Source organism: Scyliorhinus canicula, chromosome 1, assembly GCF_902713615.1.
Source record: "Scyliorhinus canicula chromosome 1, sScyCan1.1, whole genome shotgun sequence".
In the NCBI taxonomy this organism is placed as follows: domain Eukaryota; kingdom Metazoa; phylum Chordata; class Chondrichthyes; order Carcharhiniformes; family Scyliorhinidae; genus Scyliorhinus; species Scyliorhinus canicula.
Window position 1 is genome coordinate 39276093 of NC_052146.1, and position 18915 is coordinate 39295007.

The 18915-nt window shown below is 44.7% G+C and overlaps 1 protein-coding gene across 5 annotated transcripts in view; it reads right to left on the bottom strand.

Annotated features, from left to right (window-relative positions):
* Positions 1-18915, bottom strand: part of sh2b3 (SH2B adaptor protein 3) — a 242067-nt gene that overhangs the window by 217770 nt on the left and 5382 nt on the right. For all 5 annotated transcript variants that reach the window (XM_038787557.1, XM_038787581.1, XM_038787483.1 and 2 more), the window contains exon 2: positions 8380-9204. In XM_038787557.1, coding sequence (XP_038643485.1) covers positions 8380-9177 — 798 coding nt within the window. In that variant the 5' untranslated portion in view covers positions 9178-9204. The remainder of the gene's footprint in view (positions 1-8379; positions 9205-18915) is intronic.

Genomic DNA, 18915 nt, shown 5'->3' on the forward strand with positions numbered 1-18915 from the left:
GTGGACAGGTTCCACTGCCATGTGGGCCAATGGGAACATCCCAGGCATGGGAGACCTGCAGCCCGATTAGGAGAGATGAGTGCTGCTGTGGTAGATGGGAGAATGAGGGGACACCTAAGGATGGTGGAACCATCCAAAGCCCTTAGAAAGCTTAAATATAAAATATTGCCACAGTTGGCAGGCCATCATCGTGCACGGAAAGCCTTTCATAGGATGGTTTGCGGCCAGGCCTATGAGCCCCTGGCACCCACAGGCCAGGTGGGCTGTAGAATAAAAGGAAGCATTGCTAGTTCTCAGGCCTGCCACCTCCATCCACCAGCTGGCCTTCAGCCTCAACGAGGGGCCCTGCGGTTTGGAAAATTCCGAACAGCTGGTGATAAATGTCCTGAATAGTACGTTAATTGGCCTTAATGGCTACCCACCATGGGCAAGCCGCCATCACCCTGCAGAAGCAACCTCACTGAAATTAGGCTGGAGGTGTGAACATGCCAGCAGGCCAGCACACTTGGCGGTAGCATGTGATTGTCGGCACCCCCATCTCGGAACACGATACCAACACCAAATATAAATTCAGCCCTCAAAAGGGAAGCTTCAAAGATGAAAAATGGCTACTTGAAAGAAATATTGAAGGATAGCTGCTGTTTGCAGGACTGCACACTAGTACAGGAGAGGAGAGATTTGAAAAATAAGTTACAGGATAGAAATTGAAAACTGGTCCTGCATTTATTCTATTGAATGGCAAAGCTAATGGAAAAAAATGCACTTCCATAATGTAGCAGATAATACCAATTCATTCAATTAAAGAGATTATTTGGTTTATTGTGCCTAGGGTAATTTTATTTTATGTTTTCATAGGATGTGGCCATCGCTGGCATGTCCAGCATTTGCTGCCTATCCCTAATTGCCCTTTAACTGAGTGGTTTGCTGGGCCATTTCCCGTACCAGCCTCACCGGACAGGCGCCGGAATGTGGCGACTAGGGGCTTTTCACAGTGACTGCGTTGAAGCCTACTCGTGACAGTAAGCGATTTTCATTTCATTTGGAGTTGGATTTGGCACGTGTACCAAGGTACAGTGAAAGGTATTGTTTTGCGTACAGTACAGACATATCATTCCATACATGAAAAACATAGGACATATGATAGATACACAATGTATGGACATAGACATCAGGTGAAGCATGCGGAGTGTAGTACTACTCAGTAGAGAAGGCAGTTTCAGAGGGCAGTTAAGAGTCAACCACATTGCTGTGGGTCTCAAGTCACACGGGTGAGGACAGGAAATTTTCTTCCCCAAAGGCCATTACGAACCAGATGGGTTTTTATGACAATCGACAATGATTTCATGGTCGCCATCACCGAGACTAGCTTTTAATTCCAGACTTTGTTCATTGAATTTAAATTGCACCATCTGCAATGGTAAGATACAAACATCAAGCAATAGCCAGGGCTCCTGGATCAGTGGCATTGCCACTATGCAACCATCTTCCCCAAATTCAACCGCAAGAGCACATTTGATATACTGTGCAAACACAACCTGGCTTCCTGGTTATAGAGTTGGCACAAACAGGGGGGGGAGGGGGTCAAATTTCAATTGAAATGAAAGATGATAATTCCCTCAATACACAGTGAATCACATCATTTGGTTGACTTATACTTGAGCAATAGTGCTGGGGGTAGGTGGTGTCGGGGTGGGGGGGGGGGGGGTGCAGAGTGCTGCGCAGTTGGGGTGTTCTAGATCTGAAATTATTGTAAAGTTTCAAAGCATGTTCAGAATCAGTTTAATTGAAGCAAACTATTAAATCCATCACAAAGACGCAAAAAAAAAACACTCAAAGTGAACTCAATGCCATGTGGTTATGCATATCTGAGCCTGGCCTCCAGCAGTAGGGACATCAAAATCACCTCAGTTGGGCGGCAGGGTGGCGCAGTGGTTATAATAATCTTTATTGTCACAAGTAGGCTTACATTAACACTGCAAAGACATTACCGTGAAAAGTACCTAGTCGCCACATTCCGGCACCTGTTCGGGATGGAGAATTCAGAATGTTCAAGTTACCCAACAGCATGTCTTTCGGGACTTGTCGGAGGAAACCAACGCAGACATGAGGAGAACGTGCAGACTCCGCACAGGCAATGACCCAAGCTGGGAATCGAACCTGGGACCCTGGCGCTGTGAAGCAACAGTGCTAACCACCGTGCGACCGTGTCGCCCATACTGCTTACTCACACCGCCAAGGACTCGGGTTCAATCCCGGCCCCAGGTCATTGTTCGTGTGGAGTTTGCACATTCTTCCCATGTCTGCGTGTGTCTCACACCCACAACCCAAAAAGATGTGCAGGGTAGGTGAATTTGTCATGCTCAATTCCCCCTTAATTGTGGAAAAAAAGTATTGGATACTCTAAATTTATTTATTTATTTTAAAATCAACTCAGTTGGAGATGCAGAAAATATAAAATCAGCCAGGATTCTTAGTCCTGATTGCTGATTGTTTAACTTGTACTAAAAAGTGTAAGTAGGCAGCACGTTGGCGCAGTGGTTAGTACTGCTGCCTCACGGCGCCGAGGTCCCAGGTTCGATCCCGGCCTTGGCTCACTGTCAGTGTGGAGTTTGCACATTCTCCGCGTGTTTGCGTAGGTTTCGCCCCACAACCCAAAGATGTCTAGAGTAGGTGGGCCCAAAGATGTGCAGGGTAGGTGGATTGGCCATGCTAAAATTACCCCTTAATTGGAAAAATGAATTGGGTACTCTAAATTTATTTTTTAAAAGTGTAAGTATGTGTATGATTCCTCCCCCACTTTGAATTGCCAATGCTAGATGTCAAAGTTCACACCCAGAAATGACAGCAAAGTCTAATACTGGAAGGCTACTGATATCTTTATGGTTATAGCCCAGGGTAAGCACTTTGGTGACAGAGAGGGGGAAATTGGGGGGGATGTTTGAAATTTAATAATAATAATCTTTATTGTCACAAGTAGGCTTACATTAACACTACAATGAAGTTACTGTGAAAAGCCCCTTGCCGCCTATTCGGGTACATGGAGGAAAAATTCAGAATGTCTAAATCACCTAACAGCACGTCTTGTGGGAGGAAATCGGAGTACCTGGAGGAAACCCACGTAAAAACGGGCAGAATGTGCAGACTCTGCACAGATAGTGACACAAGCCAGGAATCGAACCTGGGACCCTGGAGCTGCGAAGCAACAGTGCTAACCACTCTGCTACCATGCCACCAATTGTTGAGAGGACCACTTAATATTATTTTGGTGTACTGCTGCTTTCTGTGTTTAATCTCACTTCCAACATTGCTTAATTTGAAATACTGAAGAAATTAAAATGTGCAATGCTGGTAAAAGATTGTGTTTATTACTTTTCACCCAAACTGTTGTTAGTTGTCAGAAAGCAACGGTGGACCAAATATAGAAACAAAATCCAGATAAAGGGAAAAACTGCACATCCAAGGCACAACAACAGGAAACAGAACATCAAATATTTATCGGAAAGCCAAAGGCTGCATACAGTTCACTAAAACTAACTGTATAGTTTACAGAGAAATGCAAGAAAATTTCACATTTTCGTAAGGAACTAAATGATATGCATCCTTAATTTTGCTCAACAATTACTCCAGTCCCCCAACAATAGTGCGTTATTTTAAAATGAATACTGCCGATTAATATAACAAAGCAATAGGTCCTGGGTTTCCTGCTGTGTGGTGAATAATGGGTTTATGCTACATAATGCTGCAGCAGCCCAAACAAAGACATTTAACATGCAATCCCCCTCGATGGCTCAGTGGGTAAATGCAACATAAATAATGGTGTTGAGCTTTCAGGGAACAGATCAGGAGACCAACACTGCTCACAGAAACTGTAAGCTACAGAAAGGAGTGATCACAGACCAAATTGGCGATGGGGGAAAAATGACATACAATTCTGGGATGAGTTGAAATATTATAGCCAGTACCTATTCTGACATTTCTACAGTCTCTTTCAGTAGGTAGAATGGCCAATAAACCCAGCAAATTTCTTACATCTTTCTTAGTGTTCAATTTGTTAATTCCACATGCCCAGGTTTTCATTTCCTTTGGAATGAAGCTCTCCGTTAACACAATACATTCTAACTTGCTGCCTGGAATAGATTGTTGGCACTGGGTAAAATACCAAGGGACTGGAATGTCATGCAGCCAACAGACAGATCAGTGCTCACCAAAACTCGACAGAATAATGCACAGCTGTGAAGAAATTACACAGCAATGATCCAACTGAGTATTTCACACAATATCAAACTGGGCATTTCCTTTGTGTACTAAACCCCAAGATTTAATTACTGACTTGATTCTCCAACAGATATCTATGACCTTTTGTGAAATACAACAGACAGGCTACACTCTTACTGTGACTCAATTTAAGCAGAGATTTTCTCACGTAGCCCGATTTGGACACTAACGTCACATGTAGGGCAAAAGGATATTACCATTGTTACAACAGGATTGGAAACTTTTTGGCAGAGTTGTGGTATATTATCCCCAAAACATACAGTCATAGCTACAGTCATAGCTACTGTGATGGAGTCATTATGAATAGCAGGTTATGAAACTACAATGTTAAAACACTTGGATGCCAAGCAAAAGCTCTTCACCCTCTTATGCCCTGCTATGTGTCGGGATAGGTAACAAGCAAAAATAATTTTGTAACACAATTATTACCTACAGTACCCCTTCACAGGAAGGAAGAGAAAAAATTATTGTGTGAGCATCAAAATTGAAAACCAGATGGAGACAAAATCTTACGCCACAGAAGGAAACTATTCCGCATACTGTGGCTGAACCAGCTCTTTCATAGTTATACAGTTAGTTCCACTCATACACTCTTTGTCTGCATGTTATGCTGTGATGCCTTCTGCAGTTAAATAGTTTGCCTAGAGTTACTGTCTTAAGTTCACACGCAAAAATCATGAAACTTGAATAAGGTAGCGAAGCAATGCTTGTACCCACCATTGACGCCCATGCCTTCAGTCATCGAGATTGAATACTCTGGGCTTCCCTCCATAAAGCTCTCTATCCCTCCACCTGCCTGTCCCTCCCTAAAGCTCTCTATCCCTTCACCTGCCTGCCCCTCCCTAAAGCTCTACCCTCCTCAGAGTCCTTTTGAAAACCCACCTCTTTTGTGAATTTTAAGCCACTTCATTAACTCGCTTTTGATTTTTAACTAATTATGCCTCTGTTAAACACAACAAAACATTTTTCTCCATTAAAGGCTCTATATAAAGAGGCGTTGTGCCTTCAGGGAAGGAAGGAAGAAAAAGGAAGAAGATTACTTAAAATATTGCTCTCCCGGTTTAATTAGGAGGTTTGAAGCAAACTTCCGATATCAAGTACAATTCATTATAAAAATGCCATTACTCCCAAAGGGTTAATCCATCATAAAAATTAAAGAAACAGCTGAGGGATAATTAACATGGCTAATGGGCAGGAAATGTACGGCTAAATATTTGTGTAACATCCAGAAGGCATTGCTATATTAATGCTGCTGTTTATAGAAGGCCAGGGATTGTCTCCATGTTTAGATGCACTCACCAGCCAGAGAGTGCCTCACAACCACCTCATAACCTTCATTTTCTTTTGATTTTTTTTAAACCAAGTATCAAATAAGTAAACAGCCAAACAGATGGTAAGTGCAGATGTGCTGAATATGTGACCTTTTGTTCCTATCTGTGCAAGAAATCATACATTAGGAATTGATTTATGCAGAGTTTAACAATTTACTTTAGCTCAGCAAAGGAATGCAAAGAAAAATGTTTTGACATCACACATTTAAAACACGTCAGATATGGCCCATTAAGCAAGAAGCATAAAAATGGCAATTCAATATTTGAACCAGTGAAATAAATCATTACTTCCAAGATCTAAAGTGCCCATTTATATAGTCTGAGAAATATTTAAACACTATCCCAATATGTAACTCGCTTTTTAGCCAGTAAAAATACTTCAACACCATACCAAGATATGCAAATATAGATACATAGAAGATAGGAGCAGGAGGAGGCCTTTTGGCCCTTTGAGCCTGCTCCACCATTTATCACGATCATGGCTGATCATCCAACTCAATAGCCTAATCCTGCTTTCTTCCCACAGCCTTTGATCCCATTCTCCCCAAGGGCTATATCTAAATGCCTCTTGAATATATTCAATGTTTTAGGATCAACTACTTCCTGTGGTAATGAATTCCACAAGCTCACCACTCTTTGGGTGAAGAAATGTCTCCTCATCTTTGTCCAAAATGGTTTACCCTGAATCCTCAGAATGAGACCCCTGGTTCTGGACACACCCATCATTGGGACCATCTTCCTTGCATCCCTGCATGGAAGTGCTGCCCCAATACTGGCCTCTGCCATTTTAGCAGGGGTGAAATGAAGGCAGGTTCTAAATTGCACATCCATGATTCCTGGAGGCAACCACCCATATAAATCCGCAGCTGCCTCCACTCGAGTGACTTTAGTGAGGTAGGTGTCTGAAACACAAAGTGCGCAGATTCTACCTTGTAGGAGCAGGTCTGAACCTTGTGCATTAAGTTGGATAGCCGGGTAACCTTTAGGAGAGGTACAGTACCCTTTTAGATATGGCCCAGAACACTATCGAGAGACAAAAGACACCTTCCGGGAGAGGTAAAGCATCCTTTAGGGTAGGTCAGGTGCCTTTTGTGATTATTGAAGGTACTCGTGATTGTGTGTAAAAAGTGCATAAAGTCATTAGAACTGTCAAGCGGTCAAAAAACTGTCAAAGATGTCAAACATCTGTCAAACCGTCAAAGCACTGACAAAACAATCAAGCTGTCAGAAAACTGTCAAGCTGTCAAAGAGCTGCCAAAACTCATTGGATCTCTAAAAGCTGTCAAAGGGTATAATCCGCTGGGTTTTTAAAATGTTTTAAGTGCACCATTTAAAGATAAATCAGTGCTTGATATTCACTGTCTGTTGACATAAGCCTGAGGGCTATCATTATCTGCATTGTGCTGCATGACTGATTATACAACCTAACATTATCTCAGTGGGGTGCCTGTTAACAGTTTGATTGACAAATCCAAGTGATTATAGCATAGAAATGTTTGTTTTCAGATGAGATTTGTTGAAAGGATTTTGATGTATTGAATGGTTTCGGGGTATGAAGGGGCCATGGTGTGTAGGTGAGGGACATCAGGTGACATGGGGATATGAAGGGCCAAGGTGAGGGACATTAGGTGGCATGGGGGTATAAAAGGGCCAATCCAGCCCAATTCCTATAACCACAACAACTTGTCCAGCACAAAATATTCTTACACCTGCTGACAAATCTCATTGCTCCTGCAATTAGAGGCTCAAATAGGCTGGCAAAGAAGTTCCAAGTTGCTTCTATAACCAATCTCCATAATCCCTATCCCCAAAATCTGCAATTTTGTTTTTAATATTACGATTTCCAGAACCTTATATATATAACCTGTAGAGTGAGATGTTATTTCTCAGGCACATTATGGGATGAATATAGTCACTAAAAAATTATTAGTTATAATGCCATATAATGACTGCTTATTGTGCACTCTAAAGCGGAAGAATTAATGAAAATCTCTTAGAAATGTGATCATGCATAACTTCTTATGAATTCATATTTTTTCAGCAAATTGCTCACATTTCGAACTGTATTTCTTGCCTAGCCAATGACCATGTTTTTGAACCTACTGGAATTGGTAATTTACATTACAGATCAGCATAACAACGTCACATTACACCTAACAAGGTTTTATGTGCTGATCTTCTAAGTCACCATTAAATGGTCACGGTAAGAAGTCTTACAACACCAGGTTAAAGTCCAACATGTTAGTTTCAAACACTAGCTTTCGGAGCACTGCTCCTTCCTTGGGTGATTCACCTGTTGGACTTTAACCTGGTGTTGTAAGACTTCTTACTGTGCTCACCCCAGTCCAACGCCGGCATCTCCACATCATGGCTACCATTAAATGGTATCAACTCAAAATTTCAATCAAAATGTTACTAATACCCAAAAAATATTTTAAAGGTGTGTTTTTTTTTAAACATAGTTGGGCTTAACAAACCTGCACAGCTCTGGCAGGGGACCAAACCAAGTGATAAAACAGATGCTGCTATGTGAGACCTCAGATAGGTACACATTAGCTTATGGGTTTGTGGGTTTATTGCATGAAGCTTGTTTAAACAGGTCATACCACTGACTGCAATTATGTCTCAACTTCACATTAACAAGCTTTGATATAGAACAGTTCAAAATTCAGCTAAAGTCTGCAGTCACCATAAAACTTGCTTGGATCCACCTGAAAATAATCTTTCTTAATCACCCATGACGAAATTCTTCTAAATTTAAAAGTGCACATACCTTTGGCGGATCAAATAACTCCAATACATATCCATCACCTTCGTAAGACTTTGCCTTTCGCACCAGCAGCCTACATTTTTGCCATTGTGTCCCCATGTCCATGCTAACATCATCCACCACCATATAATTTAAAACTCCTTCCTTGCGAACGTCATGAGCCTCTTCTCTAGACAGAGTCCATGACCAAGTGAATTTATGAGTCAGGTTTTTAAACCAGTCCTTTTCGGGTGAACTAGTCACCGCAGAAGCTCCTTCTTTTCCTTCTGCGGCTATTGCGTCTGTCGATTTTCTCCGGAACAGGTTCCGTATGCTACCTTTCACATTTCTTGTAAGTCGACTCAATGGTTTGGGTCGTTCATGCGCTGAGCTTGCAGTGACAGAAACATCTTCAGAACTTCGAGATTTTGATGAAAACGGGAGATTATTGTCAGAACTCCTTTCTATTTGTTCAGCACTGTTCACCTCAGCTTCCATCTTGGGTAAAACCAGACCAGAAGAGCCATAGGTAGACTTCCTGCCAGTTTCCCTGTAATCCTGTACTCCTGTAAAGGGCACAATGGTACACCTGTTCAGAGTAAATCCCTCCTTGACCTCATTTCTGAAGTACTGTTGGAAGAGATCTGTGAAATGCAAAGAAAAGTTTTCAGCCCCGAGTATTTCGTGACTTGGATTTTCATTTGCAAATAGCAAATACTGCCGAGCGAGGTCCTTGGCAGTGGCATGGGCATGCAGCTCACAAAACTCTTTCCAGCTATGCGGCTGTGTCAAAGACCCTTGTTCTACAGTGTTGCCATTCATTGCAACATCTGGGACAGCTGAATTATGCTGGAAAAGAAAAAACAAAATACCATGTTAGAGGTTTGGAGAAAGATGAAAGCGAGAAAATAAAGATGACGACCAAACAAAATTTGAATCAAGCATACATATATGTATATATAAAATATATTCTTATTAAAACAAAATTTCAAAACTTCTGAACTGTTTGTGACCAAAATGAAAACTCTAAATCTGCTCTGAATCCAAGATTTAATTATTTAAGAAAACAAAAAAGTATTTTGAATACCCAAGGACAAATAGGTGATTATAATTTGTTCAAAAGGCCCTTTAAAAGCATACCTATACTTAATCTGTGAACAATAATCAACATTCACCATGAAAGAAATAAAGACTTGCATTTCTATAGTGTTTTAAGAATTACCAGATACATCAAAGCAATTTACAGTCATGTAGTAATTTTGAAGTAGTCATTGCTGTAATGTAGGGAATGTGGCAGCCAATTTGATCACAGCAAACTCCTGCAAAACAACAAATGTAATAATGACCAGAAGATGTGTTTATGTGTCCTAGCCCCAGGTCACTGTCTGTGTGGAGTTTGCACATTTTTCCAGTGTCTAAGTGGATTTCACACCCACAACCCAAAGATGTGCAGATTAGGTAGATTGGCCACACTAAATTGCCCCTTAATTGGAAGAAAAAATAATTGGGCACTTTAAATTTAAAAAGGACAAATATTGGCCATGACACTGGGGATAACTTCCCTGCTCTCCTTTGAAACAGGGCAATGGGACCTTTAACATCCACCCAAGGAGGCTGATTGGGCCATCAGTCAAAGTCTCACTTGAAAGACAGCACCTCCAACAGTGCAGCACTCTCTCAATACTGCACTGAAATGTCAGCCTTGATTATGGTGTTAAAACCCTGGAGTGAGATTTGAACCTGGAAAAGTCACAGTACTCAGTTAAAGACCAATCAGCGCTTCTCTGTTAGTTTTCCCCAATTGTCCAGCTGTGTCTGACATTAGCAGCATCAGCTATGGATATGTTGTGATGCACTATCAATTATGACGAGACGAGAGTAGAGAGTAATCGAGGCTTTATTAAGCAGAGTTGTGTTGCCTTCTGCAGCTGCTGCTGAAATGGATGCAACTCGGTGAGCACACACATTTATACTCCGCCTACTGGGCAGAACCTGCAGGCAGGGATCTACCCCTGTACCTGTAGTACAGGAGCCTTACCGTATTACCTCTAATATAAGTATTATACAAACAGTGGTGACTACCACATTCACCCCCTGTTAAAAAAAAGAGTCCAGCGGGGGTGGTGGAAAACTATTTACAGGTTTGTGAGAATTTAAAATTTACAGTCTGGTGAGAATTTACAAATTTAGCCGGTCAGATGCCTTGATCCTCCGCTGTGAGCACCTCGGTCCCGGTGGTGATGCAGGCACCGGCTTGGTCGCCTGTGACTCCGGGAGCATGTTGTCCTCGTCTTCATCCCCAGATGGAACCAGTGGGAGGACGGATCATCCTGGGGTGGGGGCTGTAGTGAGGTGTGCTGGGGAGAGGGTGAGTGGTGCCGGGGCAATCGGAGGCGGGGGGGGCGTCGGATGGTATGGGGCCGTGGGTGGAGATCCAGCTGGTGCCAGGTCCCTGAGGGAGACTGTGTCCTGGCGGCCGTTGGGGTACGCCACGTAGGCGTACTGTGGGTTCGCATACAGCAGCTGTACCCTTTCAACCAACGGGTCCGCCTTGTAGGGCCACATGTGTTTGCCGAGGACAGTTCCTGGAGCTGCCAACCACGTTGGGAGCAAAACCCTGGAGGTGGACTTCCTAGGGAAGGCAAGGAGACATTCATGGGGGGTTTCATTAGTCGCAGTGCAGAGTAGCGATCAGATGGAGTGGAGCACGTCGGGGAAGACCTCCTGCCAACAGGAGACCGGGGGATTTTTAGACCGCCGGGCCAGCAGGAGGCCCTTCCAGTCCCATTCTCCCTCTCCAGCTGGTCATCCTGCTCATGACTCATAACGGAGGATCCCCGGTTGCTGTGGACGTAAGCGGGGAAACCGAACAGGGCGAAGATGGTGTTGAGTGCTTTAATGACCGTGGCAGACGTCATATCAGGGCATGGGATGGCGAAGGGGAATCTGGAGTATTCATCGACCACGTTCAGGAAGTACGTGTTTCGGTCGGTGGATGAAGTCCATGCTGAGGCGTTATAAGGGACGGGAGGCCTTCACCAGGTGCGCTCGGTCTGGCCGGTAGAAGTGCGGTTTGCACTCCGGGAAGACCTGGCAGTCTCTGGTGACAGCCCTGACCTCCGCGATGGAATAGGGCAGGTTGTGGGCCTTTATCAAGTGAAAGAACCGGGTGACCCCTGGGTGACAGAGACCATCGTGTCGGGCCCAGAATCGGTCCACTTGTGCGCTGGCACATGTACCTCGGGATAGGGCATCGGGGGGCTCGTTGAGCTTACCGGGGCGATACAAAATCTCGTATTTGTAGGTGGAGAGCTCGATCCTCCACCCTAAGATTTTATCATTTTTGATCTTGCCCCGCTGTGTGTTATTAAACATGAAGGCAACCGACCATTGGTCAGTGAGGAGAGCGAATCTCCTTCTGGCCACGTAATACCTCCAATGCCGCACAGCTTCTACGATGACTTGGGCATCCTTTTTGACAGAAGAGTGCCAAATTTCGGAGGCATGGAGGGTGCGGGAAAAGAATGCCACGGGTCTGCCTGCCTGGTTGAGGGTGGCGGCCAGAGCAACATCCGATGCATCGCTTTCGACCTGAAAGGGGAGGGTCTCGACGACCGTGTGCATCGTGGCCTTGGCGATGTCAGCCTTGATATGGTTGAAGGCCTGGCGGGCCTCAGCCGTCAGGGGGAAAACTGTAGCGGGGTGGATGAAGCTTTCCGTGCTCCCGGAGTCAAGAAGGCAGGATGTCTTGTGCTCATCGACTTTCACCGTCATTGTTGAGGTTGCGAGGTTGTGCGGCCGGGACTGGTCGAGCGTGATGAAGGCGAGCTGCAACTGTTGTTAGTAGGCCCCGGGCTGGTCGGTGGCGGTAGCCAGCGATGAACGGCCAGATGAAGTCCCCGACAAGCAGGGGTCCTGAGGCGCCGTTCAAAATGGCGCAGAAGATGGCGGCGCTCACGGGGCACACATGGTGGGCGGCATTAAAGATGGCGGCACCCACAGGCCGCCCATGGTCTGCTGGGAGGAAGATGGCAGCGCCCACAGGCCGCACGTGGTCTGCAGGGATGAAGATGGCGGCGCCCATGGGTCGCACTTGGGGGGTGCAGGAACACTGGGCCGATGTACAGCAGCGATCGACCGGGCCTGGCACACAGCAGTGAAATGGCCCTTCTTTCCGCAGGCCTTGCAGGTTGTACTCGCGCCAGGCAGCGCTGTTGGGGGTGCTTTGTCTGCCCGCAGAAATAGCACTTGGGGCCCCCTGGGGTTGGCTGGCTGCCGCGCGGCGCAGGCTTGGGGTTGGCTGGGGGCGGCTGCTGGTGGGGCCCACGATATCCATGAGGGCGCCGTGCGGTCGGGGCGTATGCCGTGCGGTCGGGGGGCGTATGACTGTACGTTACGGGAGGCTACCGTTAGCGAGTTCGCGAGTTGCTTGGTCGCCGCGAGGTCGGGTGTACCCCCTTCTATTACGCGCTGGCGGATGTACACCGACTCCATGCCTGTAACGAAAGTGTCCCTGATTAAGAGTTCTGTGTGTTCCACGGCCGAAACTGCCTGGCAATCGCAGTTCCTCCCCAGGATGTGCATAGGAGGTGCCTGGCGTAGAGTATGTTGATCGGCCGGATATGGTGTCCTTTCAAAAGCTCCATAGCTTCAGGGTAAGTGGGCGCATCCCGGGTAAGGGGAAAAATCTCGGAGCTCACCCGTGAGTACAGGATCTGAAGCTTCTATGCGTCCGAGGGTTGTTCAGTCGCTGATCCGAGGTAGCTTTCGAAGCAAGCTAGCCAGTGGTCGAAGGCCGATGTGGCGTTGTCTGCTTGAGGGTGCAGCTGCAGGCGATCTGGCTTGATGCGTAGTTCCATCGCGGTAATATCTCTGCTTAATAAATTGATGCACTATCAATTACGACGAGACGAGAGTAGAGAGTAATTGAGGCTTTATTAAGCAGAGATGTGTTGCCTCTGAAATGGTAGCAGCTCGGTGTGCGCACACATTTAAACTCCGCCTACTGGACGGAACCAGCAGGCAGGGATCTACCCCTGTACCTGTAGTACAGGAGCTTTACCGTATTACCTCTAATATAAGCAATATACACACAGTGGTGACTACCACATGTTGATATATAAACTTACACTTAGCGGGTGGAACTTTCAGTACAACCCTCTACGTGTTTCACAGCGGCAGAGGCAGACCTCCATTGGCCAGCAGTGGGATCTTCCAGTGCCGCTGATGTCAACGGATTTCCTGTTGAATGCACCCCTCGGCGCCGGGAAACCTGTGGCGGGGCGGCGCCATCAACGGGACTGTAAAATCCCGTCAGCGTGTATGGCCGAAAAGATCCAACCAGTCTTCCCCATGTTTAGTGATGCATGAAGCAAACAAAGCATGCTCTATGTCTGTTTGCCATAGCTGGCTTTTTTTCCTCAAGCAGATTGTCACCAGAGGCTATTGTCTGAGTGGCACCATTCTGCAGCGTGGTTCCTACTTACAGTTTGATAATTAACCTGTTTAGCCAATTTATGAACCCACTTTCCGAGGCCATCAAGTCCTGGAGTGAGACTTGAATTGAGAGCTCCTGACCCAGAGGCTGGGACCCTACCCAAGACCCTTGTGATATGCATAAGCCAATCAGAAATTCAAATGTGTTGGAAGGAAATGTGATGAGCAAGTTTTTGATACTTTTCTTTATACAAACATTAAGACCACTTCAAGCTGTGATCATCATAGAATTTACAGTGCAGAAGGAGGCCATTCGGCCCATCGAGTCTGCACCGGCTCTTTGAAAGAGCACCCTACCCAAGCCCCCACCTCCACCCTATCCCCATAACCCAGTAACCCGACCCAACACTAAGGGCAATTTTGGACACTAAGGGCAATTTAGCATGGCCAATCCACCTAACCTGCACATCTTTGGACTGTGGGAGGAAACCGGAGCACCTGGTGGAATCCCACGCAGGCATGGGGAGAACGTGCAAACTCCACACAGACAGCGACCCAAGCCGGGAATCGAACCTGGGACCCTGGAGCTGTGAAGCAATTATGCTAACCACCATGCTACCGTGCTAGGAGAGTGAACATTAAGACCAGTTGGAGAAATAATAATGCAATGAACCGAATAATATTCTTTGGATTCCCAGTACTATGGAGATAATTAAAAACACTCTTGCCTGGCTTTATGACTTTTTAAAAAATTGTTGCATAAATGCTATTGTAGTCCTTAGAGAATTAAACAATGGTTTTTTTGTCCACACTTTGTTTACTGGCATGGAATTATTGCCCATTTTTAAAATGACTGCAGCCTATGCCTTTGGTCACACCCACTTTGTTGATGATTGATATTCTAACTATAAGCAGCAACCAAGTTTGAGAAAAAGATGTTTATCTAAATAAATGGATTCGGCATCTGGTTTACTGTTTGCTGCAAGGCTAGTTTGGGAGTACATAAGAAATAGATATTTATATAGCATATTTTGATGTCCCCAGAATTTCTCAAGATGTTTTATAAAGATAGTGAATTATTTTTGAAGTGGAATCGCTATTTTTAAGTAGGCAAATGAGGCAGAGAAGGCAGGCCCCAGAATAGTAATTAAATTAATGATTAGATAAATAGTGTTCGGGGATGTTGGTTGAAGCAAGAAAAAAGTTCCCCCGGTCACCAGCAGACATTTCTGCCCTTCGAGCAATGATGATGGGGTCATTTATATATGCCTGAACCAGCAGACTAGGCCTCTAATTAATGGCCTGGATTTTCATCTTCAAGGCTGCTTTAGTATGTAGGGCCACTTCTTGATGTCATGATCCCAACTTCTGAAAGTCAGCCCATTCACAGGGAATTTTCATCTTCCAGAGTCAGGGTCGGGCTGGGGTCCTGACTCCGGAAACAGTCCTAAGGCAGCAACAGAAGCAGGTTGATGCCTTGGTGGGCAGGTTAGAAGGCCCCCACCTCCATCTAATGGGACCTCGGCCCATTTCTCTACATGGTTGTCAGGCCCCCTGGACCTCACAAGCATGCCCCCTCCCCTAACACCATGCCTTTCCATGCTCCCCACACACCCCTATCCTCCATGCCCCCATGAATCCTCCAAACACCTGTGGTCCCTTCATATTCCTCCATACATCCTCCATTCCCACTCACCTGATATTTATTATGTTCAGAGCTCACAAGCTATATAACATTAGGAAGCCTTGGAAATGCTTATGAAATTTTTAAAAATCAACCAGTCAAACTCATTGAAAAAACGTGCACCTCTTGGAAGCTCATAAAAATGATAAAACACACAGCCATTGAAACACTCTTTGAAAAAATAATCACCACTCCCAAGTTCTCATTAACTGTCAAAATAAACAGCCAATCGGGGCAGCATGGTGGCACAGTGGTTAGCATTGCTGCCTCACGGTGCCAAGGTCCCAGGTTCGGTCCCGGCTCTGGGTCACTGTCTGTGTGGGGTTTGGACACTCTCCCCGTGTTTGCATGGGTTTCGCCCCCACAACCCAAAGATGTGCAGTGTAGGTGGATTGGCCAAACGAAATTGTCCCTTAATTGGAAAAAATTAATTGGGTACTCTAAATTTATAGAAAAATAAATAAATAAATAAACAGCCAATCAAAAACCTTTTCAAAACATTGAATCCTATTATCTGATCATAACATTGTTAATTAAAAATGCAGCCAGTCCCTCCACAACTAGGTTAACAATCTCATCTGAGGTAAAACCATTAGTAGAGTTTGGAACTCAACCATACATTCATAACAAGATGTCATTATACAAATGAAAAAAAGAAACCCTCCAGAGCTCCTAATGATAAGAATCTTTGAAGTTGCCTGTCCAGATGTCCAGCCATCTGATCCTTGTTTGAAAGGCTCACTAGATGGAGTCTCAAAGGAGGCAGGCATCTGTTCAGTTTTGTTTTCCAAAGCTTTACAAAGGCCTGGACTTTAGATCTAAGTAGAAATCAAAACAAAGTGTCCAGGTGACCCATTTAAGTCAGATTCTCTGTTCTGTCAAATGCCTAAGAACCTTTTATCCACTGGATACAATACTGTAATTCATGTGAACACTTACACAATGCTGGTCAATTTAATGGTCGCATACCTTTAAAGGACAGAGCCCTACAATCATTAAAAACATATTTAGCTTACCAAATAGTATCTAATTATGATGTTTGAAGTTGGCAAGACATTTTACTTGTGAAAAGGTTCTGGACTCCACAACAGGTTTCCTCCAAGAGTCTCATCTCATCTGAAGTGCCTGATAAAACAGTTCCAATGCCGTGAAATGACAAGGGTGGTGTCAAGGTGGGTGGGGGGGGGCTAACATGGTTACCCCCACAACTGAGTCAGAAAGGACTGGAATCCCGAGTGTCAGCTTTCTACTTCCACCCTTATCTCAAGGCCATAAAATTCCCATGCACCAGGAATGGGGTTAGAATCCAGCGGTGGGCCCTGTCCCCCTCCATTTAAATACCCCAACTCCATTCAAACAGAAACAGAAGCATTCAAATCTGGCCCAATGTCTCACCTAGGAGAAATAAAGAACTTTTCTTTATATAGCTCCTCTCACAAATACAGGCTATCCCAAAGTGTTTTACAAACAACCATAGTGTAACAATCCTTCAAAATTGTACCAGAATATAGGCCCAAATTATCTGTTCAAGTCCTAGCGTGGGGCTTGAAGCCATAAATGACTAACAAGCAAGTATACTTTCAGCCGATGTTTAAGTTTTAAACTAAATAGGGCAGCACCATGGTGCAGAGGGTTAGCCCTGCTCCCACGCGGCACCGAGGTCCCGGGTTCGATCCCGGCTCTGGGTCCCTGTCTGTGTGGAGTTTGCACATTCTTCCAGTGTTTGCGTGGGTTTCGCCCCCCCCCCCCCCCCCCCCCCTACACAAAAATGTGCAGACTAGGTGGTTTGGCCACGCAAAATTGCCCCTTAATTGGACAAAATGAATTGGGTACTCTAAATTTATATTTTTTTTAAAGTTTTAAACTAAATAGAGAAACCATTAATAAATGCAGCTTATTAATAGAGTCGCCAAACTGAGATGGCAGAAATGTGTGTGGAAGTTGGAGGATGGAATATTTTCAACACAGCACAACTTAATAAACATGAATTCAATAAAAGTAGAGGCATTCTCTTTGACAATATTATAGAATGCAATATAACCCCAGAAGTGTAAATTGCCAAAGCAGGGATACAAAACTTTGATATTCATTTCACCGCTCCTTCAACGCTATATAATTTTCACATTGAACATCTTGTATTCTGAACGTATTAAGTCATGTTGATATAACCCATATGGGGCAGCGGTCCAAGAGTAGCTTACTAAAGGATCAGTGCTGATGTATACACTGGGACAGTTCTGTCAAACTACGAAACCATGGGAGCCACTACATTCATGCCAAATCCTGTCACACTTAATGTCCACATGTGAGCGCTGTAGAGCTACTTGGACAACTGTAAGTAAGAAATATCATCAACTTCCTGTCTTTAACCTAGATACACTAAAGCCAAACATAGCATTCCAACAGCCATACCAACTGAATCAACCTTAGACTTTGGCCTTTCCTGAATGAATTGTTTCAGGCTACACTTTTCTTTTTAAATTAAAAGTATGCAATTCTTGTTTTTTTCCAATGAAGGAGCAATTTAGTGTGGTCAATCCACCTGCCCTGCACATCTTTGGGTTGTGGAGGTGAGACCCACGCAGACATTGGGAGAATGTGCAAACTCCACACGGACAGTGATCCGAGGCCGGGTTTGAACCCGGGTCCTCGGCGCCATGAAGCAGGTATCATGGTACAATATGGTTTAAAGGGCACCTACTACCCTGGGTAGCTCATCCAAGTGGGAGATTAAGTAGTGACAGTAGGCTATTCAATGACAGCTAAACACAACGCTGTTCTCACTGTGTCCACACATGCTCACTGTATGATGGTCAGCGATGGGAAATCAGTTGATTTTTCCCACCATCCGCAGCCCAGAAGTGCCAAGACCACTCCAGACCCTCGACTGAGTTCAACTAACATAACACAAGCCTGATATCAGACCTGGAACTATCCTGCATGGTTCAGAATCAGCACATTTATCTACGGGAAGTGGGAGATGAAATCTTCTGATTAGTATGGATATTATATATTGATTTGGCACGCATTTCACACACTCCTCATTTGACCACCACAGATCTTTCTGTAGCTGCACTTCCCCTACTAGATGGGAGCTCCAAAATCTGAAGATTCCCCTATACAAAGCATCACTGGCACACAATATGGGAGAGTTACATGTTTAAGAAAACTCCATTCCAAGCTCATTCCTATAATTGCATTTGACAAGGCAGTCCTGACAGAGTCTTCATCTGAAATGTTAATATATCGTAAACAGCCAACGCTGGTGGATTTGCTGCATGCCACTATAATTGCTCTTTTTAAATTTCCAATTTGCACTCATTTCCTATCTATGGATTGGCAGAATATGGGCGGCACAGTAGCACTGTGGTTAGTACTGTAACTTCACAGCACCGGGGTCCCAGGTTCAATTCCCGGCTTGGGTCGCTGTCTTCACGGAG